The sequence below is a fragment of the Candoia aspera genome, chromosome 3 (genome assembly GCF_035149785.1).
Source record: "Candoia aspera isolate rCanAsp1 chromosome 3, rCanAsp1.hap2, whole genome shotgun sequence".
In the NCBI taxonomy this organism is placed as follows: domain Eukaryota; kingdom Metazoa; phylum Chordata; class Lepidosauria; order Squamata; family Boidae; genus Candoia; species Candoia aspera.
In genome coordinates this window covers 42,837,179-42,851,466 of record NC_086155.1, presented here as the reverse complement: position 1 = coordinate 42,851,466, position 14,288 = coordinate 42,837,179, and the positions used below count along the sequence as shown (strand labels likewise).

Here is a 14,288-nt window from a genome sequence, read left to right as displayed (position 1 = left end):
TATATTATTTATTAAGAGTAATTGTATATATATTGTATTTATATTTTATGCTCATTTTAATTGACTATTTTATCGTAAACCGCCCAGAGTTCCTCCGATGGGAGGAGATGGGCAGGGATAAATTTAATAAATAAACAAACAAACAAACATCCTTCTGCCTTACTTTAAGGAGTAGAGGGTATGGTGTTAGGTTGATTCTCCTCCTTTCCCTGTGGCTGGGTCCAGTTGGTATTGATAGGAGAGGAGGGAACAAGTCCAAGACCCTAGTATGTGGGGTATCTCAGGGCTCCACACTTCTGCCCATTCTGTTTAATCTTTACATCAGGCTGCTAGGTGAGGTCATCTATCAGTTTGGGGTCAGGTATCATCAATATGTGGATGATACCCAAATGTACATCTCAACCCCAGACTGACTAGGCAATGCTTGAATGCTGTAGAGGCCTGGATGAATAGGTTCAAGTTCAATCCTGAAAGTCTGCTGTGGGTTTTTGGACCCCCTGGAGCTAGGGATGTTCCATATCTAGTCCTGAATGGAGTTGCACTGCTTTCTTTGGGATTGGTGTGCAATTTGAGAGTCTTCTTGGACTCACAGCTTCTGTTTGAGGAGCAGGTAACAGCTGTGGTTGAGAAGGCCTTAGCACATATCCATCATGTATTCAGATGTGTTCTTTAGACTGTCACTTATGCTCTGGTCACCTTGCGCATGGAATATTGCAATGAACTCTGCATGGGGCTACCCTTGAAACACACTCAGAAACTGCAGCAGGTCCAAAATGCAACAGCACGGGCAATTATGGGCATGGCACATCATTTGCTTCATGAGTTGCATTGGTTATCTTAAGGACTGTCTGCCTGTTGCAGTTTCTGCTGACTGGTATGGTTGAACAGAGTAGGCATCATCCAGGTCCCCTTTGTTGAGCCATGCCATTTGGTGGGACCGAGGGAGCCTTGTACTGTATGTCTAGCACCTGCCCTTTGGAACACCATCTCCCCTGAGATTAATCTAGGTCCCACCTTGACTGTGTTTAAAAGAGCCTTGAAAACCTGGCTGTTCCCCCAGGTCTTGGGTTGAGTGACTAGTGGGTCCTCTGTATTTCTTTTGGATAGAGTGGCTGTTGTTTTTTTCTGGACATTTGGTATTTCCCATTTGTATTTTATCTGTAGTTCATTTGTGCTTTTTATTGTATGCTCTGCAGAATCATTACAGAGTTGGGCAGCTTTATACATTTAATAAAATCAGTCAATATTGCATTTCAGCTGCAGGGAAAGTTTTTAAAAAAGTCATTTCTAAATATGTCATCATGGTTCAAGAAATCAGCTAACAAGATAGTGCTCAAGGATTTTTGCTCATATTCATTAGGAACAATAGCTAATGTGGGAAATGGTAGACAAAAGGAAGAATTAAGGTATTAGCTTCCACTGCTTTGAGGAGTAAAATAAGTAGTGAGACAGTCCTCATATAAATAAAACACAATCCATTTTAGGCACAGTGTTATTAGATATTAGTAAGTAATATCTGTGTCCATTGAGGCAATATTCATAGATCAGGAAACAGGTCTGCATTGATGACTCTGTCTCTGTATATAGATATAGATATATTCATATTCCACTTTTCTAGATGCATAGGTAGTGGTCACAGATGATTTTAATGTTAAATTAGGCCCAGATGTCTTTTATAAGCTGGATACAAGGGCTGTCCATCCAACATTGAAACAGAGCCTCTTTTCTTGATCCAGTATTTGAAGGATAGTAAGTTAAATAGCTTAGGATTTTATTCCGCTTGGATGGCAATACCCTTTAACTAAGTATTCTGAATGGCTCCATTGGAAACAAGGGCTGCCCATGGGATTTACTTAATGCTGCCTGTCATCCTAAAAACAGCCCATTCCGTATGGATAGCACTATTCCGCATGAGGCTTGGGAAGGGCATTTTAGAGAATTGTATAAAGATGAATTTGTGAATCAAAAAAGCCATTGGTATTCTATAGAAAATGTTCTGCTTTAGCTGCTGATTAAGAATTGCTGAAGTTAAGAACATACAGTAATAATTGCCAACTTAAGACCAGATAAAGCTCCAGGCAATGATTTAATATCTGAGATAAGAAAGAGTAATTTGGCTTTGTGGGCCTCTCTTTTGGCTTTGCTGTTTGTGTTTATAGATAAATATGTTTGTATCTCTAGAGACTGAGGGCTTGCAGTTAGTTAAAGTACCCAACTTTTAAAAAGGGAAAAGAGGTGGCCCAAGAAATTACAAACCATTAGGTTGCTTGACACAGTCAACAAACTTAATGCCAGACGTATGTGTCGGAAACTGAGGGATTGCTGAGGAGAACCTGGTGGAGGAAGCAATTAGCTTCAGGTAGGACAGTCACCTGTTCACCAGTGTCAAATTTTTCACTTTGTAGAAAAATGCTGTTCTTCCTATGTTTCCATATATATATATCCTTTATTGATTTCAGATTGGCATTTGGATCTGTTTAACATTTAACATTTCTTATTTCAGTATATTCCTTTGTATATTTTCTGATTTTGAAAGGATTTCACAGGATTCCACCTTTTCTTAAAATCATCAGGTTGTTAGAGTAACATTGTTTTAAGCATGAACCTTATGAAGCAAGGAAAACAGTGAAAGAGGATGTTTACTAATTTTATAGGAGTTTGCACAGGAAAAGATCCATGGGAAAGATCTATAAATACAATGTAAAATGTTTTTGTTGTGTGCTTTATTAATGCTTTATATTTTTAATACAACAAATATCATTTTTACTCCCATTGTTTTATATTACATCTTTATTGCTTTTTCCCTAGCTTACTGTCCTATTGCTAACTTACCAATATTTGAAGGTTCTGAACCAGCCTTTAGTTTTCCAGCCATTTCATATTATCATCGTATTTTTTACAAGTGCAAAACAGGATTTAAACCAATCTCTGGAAATATCAGTGTCATGGTGTGTCATCATGGTTCCTGGAAACCAAGGAAAGACTTTTGCAGAAGTATGTGTTTTTCTTACTTGGAAAATGTATTTGTTTTTATTGTGTTTAAGGAGTTACTGTAACACTTGACACCAAGGACCTCCTATTATTTGAAGGTTGTAATGCTTTCTTAGAAATAAGCTAAAGCTGCCAGTTCTGGCTCAGAAATGGGAGGATTGCTAATGGCAGAAGAAAACTCTGGCTCTTTGCTGACCTCTAATGGTTATCTGGATTTTGCAGCCCAGACACTTAGCCCTACTTAAGCAGTGCTACAGCGGGAGAAATTTCCAGAAAAATGTGCTTATAATTATAATTGTATATTATGTGGTTTTTGTTAATAGATTTCCATTAAGGGTATAGATGTCAGTTATTGTGCATATAGATTATTTGTGAACTTGAGGTTTAAAAGGTACCATAGGAACACACAGGAGCTTAGTTTCTTTGTCCTGAGCTGACAGAAAAAGAAATCAGTTGAGGGAGATACAAACTGATCCTATGCATTTTTACTGTGAAGTAAGTCTCACTGAGTTTGGTCAGATAATCAAGTAATTTATACATACCTTTCAGGCTAAGATTTTAGCTTTCAACTGTAAAGATCCACAGTTGGATTAAAGTACTCCATTGCTTCAATATTTATTTGGAGTTTGTGTATATATGTGCATGGAAGCATATTGTTATGAAATTTGATAGTACATTTGGAATAGAGTTTGGGAAGTGTCACATGAGAAAAAAATTATTGAAGAATACAGTAATCAGTAGAACTGGATGATAATCTATTTATTTGTTGTAAACCGCCCAGAGGCCTCCGACAGGAGGAGATGGGCGGGGATAAATTAGATAAATAAATAAATTGTGACAAAAATATAATGTTTTCATGTGGTAAAAGAAGTTAGTATTCAGGAGGTAAAGTGATACTGCCTAGTGGTTCCCACATTTGTGCAACATATATAAATGAACTTAGATATGTTTACAATAGTGCCATATTTGTTTATACTTCAGGATCAGAAATATGGACACAATTTACAAGTTTGATCTCCTCCCTTTCCCCCTGCAAAAATCTGTATCTGAAGCCCCAAGGGATAGACTGAACAAAACAGTACATTAGACATTAAGGCTCAAACCGTCTTCCCTAAGATAAATGAAGAAATATATTTAAATGTTATTTATTATTTTGCACGCTGTACAAGAAAGAAAGTTCCTTCCTCCAGCATGTATGCTGTCCACGCAGACTCTTGAAACACATACTGTATTTCTTTGCTAGCAAACGTCTGCATGTAGCAGACTGCTATACTGAAAATACCTTCAGAGAAAGCATATGGTGTGAAAAATGCTTTGCCTCCAGTTGTAAAAAAAAAATGTTGAGAACACATGAAGATGCAGTGGTGGTGGTTGCAACTGTTTTAACTTTTTTCTACACATAGGATTGGTTCATTTTCTTTACCTTGCTCCCAAATATGGGTCTTTTCTTCCTTCCCCTCTCTGTTTTAAGAACATATTAAGCAGACCTGTCTTCTCTGCTGAGTGGAATGGAACATAGTTTTATAGAGTTTGAAAAATTAAATAACCAACAAGGATAACCAAATAACCAACAGTAATGGAAAAAGACTGAACTAACAAGAAGGTGTGAGTTGGACATTATAGTAATAAAATGCAACACTCACACAGACCGCTCCTTTTCTATCAGCACATTCTCTGGCATTTAAATGACAGTCTTTGGTTTATCCTCAGGACATTTAGGATAATTTCAGCTGGTTCACAGTATTTACCTGTAAGCAAATCACCAAAACTCCATTATGTCTTGGGGCCCTAAAAGATTTCCACTTTTTTTTAATAAGTTCTTAGAATTTTATGTATATGTGCAGATACATTTTCTATTTATGGATCTCAACAGAGAATCAGTTAAAAATGGTAACTACTGATAAATTCCTCATTCTTGCCTATACACTATTTGTAGTCTGTCTTAGTCTCTCCCCATGATGATTTTGTATGTTTACTAAATTGTTTTTCCCCCCCACCAGGAATTCACTGTGGAAAGCCTCCAAATATTATTGATGGATTTCATAATGGGAATGCAAGCACTTACCCTTATGGAACAATAATAAACTACAGTTGCAATAAAAATCACTCCCTTATTGGGGCACCCTCCATTTCTTGCGGCGCTCATATAAATCTAAAAGGACAGTGGATAGGGAAACCACCCATATGCCAAGGTTGATTTTTTTTCCCCCTTCATTTAAAAAATTCACTTTTACTATTCTTCCTTTTTTCCTTACTTGTTTCAATAACACTGAATAATTATTTTGCTTTATTTCTAAGCATAACATTCATATACAGTTTTCTCTGTTTAATGGTAGCCTTCTCTTAATCATATAATTGTACTTCCTTGACTGATTTTTATTTATATATTTAATCAATATACTGGCTATCTCAATCACTCAAGTGGCATATAAAAGAATAAAAGTTAAATGTTTTAAATTCAAACTTTGACTCAAAGTTCCAGGAAGAAGCCTTGTTTTTTTAAAAGAGAAATCACTGGAGATTTATGCTGTGCTATATTTTTGGTCTGTGTATAGGTAAAATATAGATTGGAAAATGTACAGAAACAGTTCTATTTCTTAAGCTTGTATTTATTTTCCTATCTTCTGTAGTGGTGCTCTGTAAAGATCCAGTGGTAGAACATGGAATAAAGATAACTAGACTTGAGAAGTCACATATATATGGTAGCATTGTTACATTTCAGTGCAAAATTGGGTATTTTATGGTTGGAACTCCTTTGATTCGATGTGAAAAGAACAGCATTTGGGTTCCCAAAGTACCATCATGCAAAAAGAGTAAGATTTTTCTTTTTTTTAAAAGTATTTGATTGGAACTTCTGATTACTCTTTCTCATTCACTAGTAATAAGTCATTTAAATGTAGTCTTACATTTGGTTGATATAATTCATGCATTGAAATTCATACCTTGACTTCCGTTTTTCTGTCACATTGAATGCCATGTAGGGTTGTGTCCAACTATGGAAAATTGGTCACGTTTAAGCAGCATAATTATTCATATAATAATAGCATTGTAATATAGAATGAGAGACATCCGAGAGTTGAGAAACATTTGTTGTTTATAGCACTTCATCCTCCAATTTTTCATTAACACAACTCTGTGTGACCAGCCCAATATCATCCTGTGAGCTTTTGTAGCAAAGGGGAACTTACACTGGGTCTTCCTGGTCCTATTTAATTAGGACATACTCAGCAAATAAGATAATTTTCGTGTTTTTATCTGTGGATGGATGGGCAGAAAGTAATATCTGTAGCCCAGCTGTACAGAAAGGCTGAATCAAGGAAATTGAATTTCAATTAAAAATTCAAACCTGAATTCCAGCTCAGTCATATTACAGTATGGGAGATGTTAACAGAAGGTTTAGGAGAAGGGCACCAACTTGGAAGAAAGAGAAATAGCAAAAGTAGAAAAATCCATCAGCGCAATGTACTATAAGTCATAAGTCTGCAGCAAATGTGCAGAAAGGGAACTTTAAAGCAACTGGTAGGCAGGGATGATCTACTTGAGAAGTTGTTACTGATTGATTAGATTTCTGTCACACTGTTCCTTCAGGAACTCAAGAAAATATACATAGCACTTCATTCTTTCATTTTTCCCTATAGCAACAGCCCTCTAAGGTGGATTAGGCAAAAAGAGGGAGTGACTTACGAAAAATTATCCAGTGAGCTTGTGGCTGAGGATGGATATGAATCTGAGTCCTCTCAATGCTATACTAAACCACAATAGGTTTCAGAAAATTAGCAAAAACATTAACATTTAGCAATATATACCACACCTTTCCAAGTAGGTTGCTTTCCAGTAAAGAGAATGATGCAGTGATGAAGAACAGCGAGCCTCAGAAATAAGCCTTATGAATATCACTGGCATCTGACTGCTTATACGGTGGCTGCCTTTAAAACAGATTTAAAAATTTAAAGCAGACCACTTGCAGAAATGGATAGTATTACCTGGTCACTGCAAAAAGAAAAGCCGTATTTTCCCCCTTCAGGGTGGGATAAGGACAAGAATCATAACTTATTTTAATCATGATTTCTAGAATCACAAACACACTACATTATGTCTTAGTACAATGCATGCCATACCATTTTAGCTTTCACTGAATAAATTCTCATGACTAGCTTTACATTTAAATTTACTTCCTCCATACAGCAGTTGGTCATAAGGATAGAGTTCCTAAACATGCCAAAGAGACCTTTGTTTTTTATACCACTATGTGGCACAGAACGGTTGAGGCCTAATCTGGGAAATAAAAAAGCATCCCAGAAGAAGGCAGTGATAAATGACTTTTGTATTGTTGTAAAATACAAAAAACAAAGCAAAACGCTACACAGACACCTCCCCAGGACTTGAGCTTGACTTGAAGGAGAATTTAAACTAAATGAAGTTCAATAAAGCTTTTTAGTCTGGTTGCCTAGGAGCTTATTTATAGACATGTCAAAGTGTAAATATAAAACACTTAGAGACATCTCTAGCCTGAAATGGATGAAGTTTGTGTGACTTGAATGTGAACTAATCAAGAGAAACTGAGTTGTACCTTACCTTCTTAGCATTATCAGAATGTAGATGGATGATACTATGATTATGTCTTGACAATTTCTGTTTAAAACTTTCAATTTTTATTACAGTTTCTCCAGGCATATGTGGTGCTCCATTGATTCTCAATGGCATCATAAAGCCCTTGCAACCTTATTATGAAACTGGAAAAAGAGTTGCCATACGTTGCAACCTGAACTATTCTTTTTTTGATGACAGCACAGTGATGAATATACAGTGTCAAGGCTATAATATCTGGAACCCTCCTCCACAATTATGTTTCTGTAGGTATAAATCTAGGTGTGAAGTGCTCACTTCTGTTGCTTCTAATGCTAGATAGATGTGGTTATATAGGAGCAATATGATTTAAATACCTGTTTCCATAAGGTGAATATTGAATAATTCAGTAAGTGCTCATTAACTTCTATAACATATCTTACAAGAATGAACTTCTAAATGATATATTCAGTCCAGTTATCTTCCTCTACACTATTAATAACATGTCTTAATGCAGGATGTCCTAACTGGAGATTCCAGTTATTTGCAGGAGAGTCAGAATATTGCACCTTATGTTTTTGCTGACAGTTTCTGCAAACAGAATGTTGCAATGCATTGCTTGATGAAGTCAAATGGATGTTTTGTTTGTACTGAAATGAAAAGGTCAGGAACAATGCAGACAAACCTCTATGAGGAAGTGATTTTTCTAAGTCTCACAATAGTCATCTTGTCACATTACCAGGGATAACTTTGGGAAAGGGTCTTTGGCCCTTGTGCCATTCGTCTATCCCTGTGTTTTACCTTGTATTCTCCTTCCATTCTCGAGTACCCTCTCACATTTTTTTGCATATTACAAACAAAACACAATTTATATTGTAATCGTTTTAAGCTCAAGTATTAATGATTTTGGAAAATAATATTTTTGCATAAATTTCAGTATTTGTTTTATATTGTTTATAATACTTTTCTGTGTTTTTTAGTTAGAACTTCACCAGATATTTCTCACCTTTTTATCTATCATGGAAAAATAGTCCATGGGAGGAAAAAAACCTACAAGCCTGGGGATGAGGTGGTTATTGCGTGCCATGCTGGCTATATATTGATAGGGTCATCTAAGATTAAATATATTGGTGGGAAGAAATGGTTTCCTAGTCTCCCAAATTGTCATTTGAGTAAGTATCAAGTTTGTGAATATATACCTAAGTAAACATTGTTTTAACTGCCTAGGAATTATTTGTCTTTTGCTGTTCCTTTTTTAAAATACAGTACACAGTTTTATGAATTTGAAGATTATAGGATTCTAATCTGACAAAATATATTAAAGGCTGAAGAAAGCTGCTTCTGCTTTCTTCAAACAAAACAAAAGTACTGCCTAATGCTATGATCTAGGAAGAAAGGCCTTTTGCTCAGATAGTGGACAGTAAATGGCACCGAAGGATGCATTCCTCCTCCATCTCTCTGTTCCCCTTGTTTCTTATGTGACTAGAATTCAGATTTTGCTTTGTTGTGCCAAGACAGAATAGAGATTGGAAATGCTGGTCAACACTTTTTAAACCTGCGTATTTTCTCCCAGCTCCTATACTGCATAACAACATTTTAGTGCTGCTGTGCTGAAGAACTTGTTATTATTGTTGTTATTTTAAATTTATTGGCTGCCCAACTCCAACATATTTGCCAACTATTTTTATTTCAAACTGTTGAGATTCTAATTTTTCACTTATATGTTCCAGCTATCTTGTAAAGGGACGTTAGTGGAAATCTTTAGAATTAAGCATAGGATTATTATTGTTACTTTAATAGTGGGGAAATGGGCATATTTAGATTTGTAGAATAGGTATCTGGAATCAAGCTCTTGACCATGATATCGAAGTTATAAGCTGAGATTTTGATTGGTGAAGGAAGTGGGCTTTTAAAGTATTTTCCATAGACGACTCTTTCTACTGTTGCAATGGAGAAGATCAGGCCAAACTGTGACAAAAATAGGTTAAGAAAAATTAATATACATCAAGTACTAACTTGGTATTTACATTTTAATCTACTTTCAAGACTTAATAGACTCCAGGTACAAATATGCAAAAATGTATCATATGTCCTGTTTTATAATTATATTATTATATTATATAAAATTTATATTTTATATGAGAGCCAGTTTGGTGCAGTGGTTAAGGTGCTGGCCTAGAAACCAGGATACTGTGAGTTCTATGTCTCTTTTAGGCATAAAAGCTGGCTGGGTAACTTTGGGCCAGTCACTTTCTCTCAGCCCAACCCACCTCACGTGGTGGTTGTTGGGAAAATAGGAGGCAGGAATATTAGGTATGTTTGCCACCTTGAGTTATTTATAAAAAAGTGGGATAAAATAATAATAGTAGCTTGTAAATAATTGTAAAATTGTAAACTGGTAGTGGTGGCCCCAGTAGTTATTGGCACACTGGGTGCCATTCCAAAAAACCTTGGACGGCACTTAGAAAATCTGTGCATTGACAAATTTCCATCTGTCAATTACAAAAGGCCACACTGCTTCGATCCGCACGTATACTACACTAATACATCACAACATCCCAGGTTATTGGGAAGATCTCAGTACATATGAATGCCAACCCTAGTTAAAGAACTGGAAGCTGTGATTTCTTGTTGTTGTGATTAATAATTGTAGCTAAGAATTCCTTAAGCAGGGGATAGCTCAGAGAAAAGTGAAGCCGAGCAAGCTGAAAAAGAGAGTTTGAGAAAGAAACTAGCTCACAGAATAGAGCAATGAGTAGACGGGTTGTATCCAGGTTTTTTGGAAGAGCAGAAGTAAAGACAAGTATAGAAACTCAGAATGGTTCAAGGTTCAGGGACACAGTTTGAGAGATACAGAGAAGCGCAGAATAAGGATTTCAATTAAAAACAGCGATAAGAGTAAGCAAGGCACTTGCTTACATCTGCATCTTCTCCCAAGTGCAGCTTGATCAGTCAGCCAGGAAATTCCTGATCCTGCCAGCTCTTAACCTCAGCTGCTCACTGTATCTTAGTTTTTGCAATCAGATAAACCTTATTTGTAGGACCATGTAGAGATGTGGGTTCTAACAGGCCTTTTTCTCCATTGTTTCCACTTCTGAAGAATTGTTTGCCTCCAGCTTATCCATGTTAGGTGACTTACTTACCCAGTCTTCCTTAAGTCCTGGTCTTGAAGAGGCATCACTTTTTCCTTCTCAGAGGACTATTTGGAGGCAGTTTTCATTAGGATTTTCCTCAAATTAGAAAGTATTCCAGAGCCATCTGAGTTCCTGTGTACATCCTCTGCTTGTGTGATCTGGCAGCATTGTACTTTAGGGTATAATAAAGAATACATCTACAAATAAATAAATAAATATCCTTCATCCATTTATTTATTTATGTTTATTAAAATTATTTTAAAATAATACTACTTTTTGTATTTTTAAAAGGAAATTTTATCTCAAAAAGTTATGCTTTTAGAATGAGTTGGATCAATTTGTATTCTTTTGAAACTATATGATTTCTTTATAGTACAAGAGGTTTTAGGTCGAAAGCTCATTTTTTAAAAACAAATGTAAAATACTTTACACGAGCCTCCCTGGAGTGTAGAACTTCAGCTAATAATTTCTGATGAGTTTTCAAGCCTGAATAATTCATCTTTCCATAAATAACCTACTTGTTCACTTTGTAAGAAATTCACTTACCAGAGCAATTTTTCTCATTTTTTTTAGGTCCCTTCCTCAAACTACTTATATTTGGTATGTAACCTTGAAAATGAAAATAGAAACATTAGCACTGTTCCATGCTCCTTTGAGAAATCTGTGGTTTGCTTTTAGGAAATACCATCTACTACTTTGTTGGGAGGCTGGCAGTAAACACAAAGTCCTGCCTTTATTTCTTCCATTCAGTTTAACCCAGATCCTCTAAATGGTGCCACAAAGTTTCCTCCCTTGATCTTTTGTGCAGATATGAATATTTTTAACACAGAACACCATTTTGTCTCCCTCTTCTGTTCCTGAGATGATAATGAACACGTATAGCTTGGGGTTGGGTTCATGTTGTGGGAGTTCTTCATGCTTGGGCTTTTGGTTACAATCATTTCATTTCCCTGCCCTGCCGGGTAATATCACTGCAGGAGTTTTGGAGAAATGAATTTTTTAAATTGATAGGCGTGACATACCAGCTTTGCACATCCTTGGATGGGATATTCCATGGGTGGGTGGTTTCTTTGCAAGTAATTGATCTTTGATGCTGGTAGATAATCTGTTTGGCTGATAAGGTGTTAGTTCTGTCTTACCTCTGTTTTGATTGCAACCTTTGTGACTGGTGGAGTTGACAACTGTATGATGGTTCATTGGGAAGGTGTTGTTCTTTTCCTGTGATTGAACTATACAATAGATGGTTATCAGTTATTAGTATGTATGTGTGTGTGTGTGTGTGTGTGTGTATGTATGTATGCATGCATTTATTTGCTTACCTACTTACTATAGTTGCATGCTCCAGATTGGGCTACTGCAATGCGCTTTACATGGGGCTGCCCTTGAAGGGTATCCAGAAGCTTCAGCTGGTACAAAATGCAGCTGTGTAGGCAGTTACGTGCGTTCCAAGAACAGAGCATGTTATACCTCTGCTCCGTGAGCTGCATTGGTTTCCAGTTTGCTGCCGGGTGCAATTCAATGTGCTGTTTTTAACCTTTAAAGCCCTTCATAGCATGGGACCAGGCTACCTGAGGGATCGCCTCTTCCTGGTTACATCAGCCCGCCCCATCAGATCTCGCAGAGAAGGCATGCTGTGGGTACCATTGGCTAGGGACCTGCATTTGGTGGGTCCCAGGAGACATGCCTTCTCTGCTGTGGTGCCCACCTTATGGAATATCCTTCCCCTAGATCAGCTCCATCCCTTCTGATATTCCAAAGGGCCCTCAAGACCTGATAATGTGAACAGGCCTGGGGCTCCCAGGAAACAAGAGACTTGCTTAGATGGCTCCATTGTTGAGGAGGCCATTTTTATCATCCCACCGCCCATGCTTTGTATCTTTGGTTTTTTATGGTATTTATTCATGTGGTTTTTATATTTTTATCTGTTGTTTCTATATCTGTTGTTTTATCTGTTTGTTGTACACTGCCCAGAGTCACTTTAGGTGAGATGGGCGGCTATATAAATTAATTTAATAAATAACATTTTTTTTAAAAAATGGTGCTTATTCCCAAAGGTTGAGCAGTTAACTATTAGGATGTTAGGGAGATGGAGCTAGCTTATCTAGGTGTTTGGGAAAATGGTTTTTGTGGAGGTGATGTGTTAACTTTGGGTCTTTGGTAATGTCTTTTGATATGTACTTAGAGAGTTTTAAGTGTATGTGTCTGTTGGTCACTGCTTGATCAGAGTGCAGTGCTGCTAGGAATTCTTTTGCATTTTTCAATCTGGCTTGTTCTAAGATTTCTACTGTTTCCCAGTTGGTTAAGCCTGTGGTTATTTGGGCAGGAGGAGATTAATGAAGTTACAAAGTATTTTTTGATCTCTAGTTGGTGTTTGTGGATATGTTTTACTAAATTCCTGCCTGTCCAATGTAGTGCTCTTACATTCCTTGCAGTCCTGTTTTCTTTGCTTGATACTGGGCCTTTGGGTTTGCTTAATATGCTTTGTAAGGATCTTTTTTATTTGTGTACCAAGGTTTTTCCAAATGGTTGGAGTAGCCCGTTACTGGACTCTGATATGGCTTTCTCCAAAACTCATAGAAGTTATCTAGTAAGATAATGACATCTATAGCCCAAAATCCAAGCTTGGAGAACTCCAGCAATGTAACATGCGAATGTTTCTTTTGTACAAGTTGTACAAAAGTTGCTGTATTTTATTCATGAGAGTGATTCAGCAATGTCTCAGTTACATATCGTAAGTCAAATTTACTGTCCTGAAATTTATTATTATTATTTGGTTTATTAATGAGCATTAATATATAAAGAATGAAGGCTGTGAAATTTTGAGTTAAAGTTCTTACTGATTGTTCAACTGAATGATTTAATAGTCCTCAACATAGTTACTTATTCCTGCAATTAACAAGTCCTTAGGGTTGGGAATAGTTTCCATATTCCAGCCCTAAGGACTTGTTAACTGCAGGAGTGAGTAACTAAATTTTGAATCATGTATTAGTTTTCTTGATGTTACCTAAGTATTTTTACTATGACACTTCACAATTTTTCTTTTCTTTTTAGGGTGTTTATTACCTGTACTGATTCTGGCAGTCAAAATGGTTTATCAAAAATATTTACAAGAAAGGTAAAACTTGTCTTATTTCCTGACTTCTGTTTTTCTTTTGGTTTTTATTCACATTACAGTATCTCTAGATAGAAAAAAAATGTATGCAGTATCAGTGTAAGTGCAGTTCATGTATTATATGCATATATTGTAGTTCCACATTTGGGAAAAAAGGCTAAGTCTAGTATAAGGAGTAGACAGATTAGGCTGTTTTGTGTTTGTCTTATTATTAAATATATCTATAGCTTTTTTCTTTAAAAAATATGTCAATGCAAAAAAAGTTTGGAACAGTCTATATGTGTTCATTCACAAATTGCTTCCAAACTTTTTTTGTGTTGATGTATGTTTTTTAAAGAAAAAGGCTACACACATATCTATCATGAATTCTGGGGTGGTACAGACTGAAGCAGGATTCACAAACATCAATTCCAGTTGGAAAATGTTTTGCTATAAATTTGTGTTTTTTATTACAAAAGAAAAATTAGCTGTCACTTTCTAATGTA

General features: G+C 36.3%; 1 protein-coding gene across 1 annotated transcript; it reads left to right on the top strand.

The window, feature by feature from the left end:
- The first annotated feature begins 1,571 nt into the window (after window positions 1-1,571).
- On the top strand, window positions 1,572-9,298 carry LOC134494574 (complement receptor type 1-like). Its single transcript, XM_063299827.1, has 7 exons — window positions 1,572-2,573; window positions 2,809-2,994; window positions 4,992-5,183; window positions 5,622-5,804; window positions 7,653-7,844; window positions 8,538-8,729; window positions 9,288-9,298. Exons 2-7 carry the CDS (start codon window positions 2,946-2,948, stop codon window positions 9,296-9,298), a joined length of 819 nt encoding a protein of 272 aa, XP_063155897.1. The 5' UTR covers window positions 1,572-2,573; window positions 2,809-2,945.
- The last annotated feature ends 4,990 nt before the right edge of the window (window positions 9,299-14,288 follow it).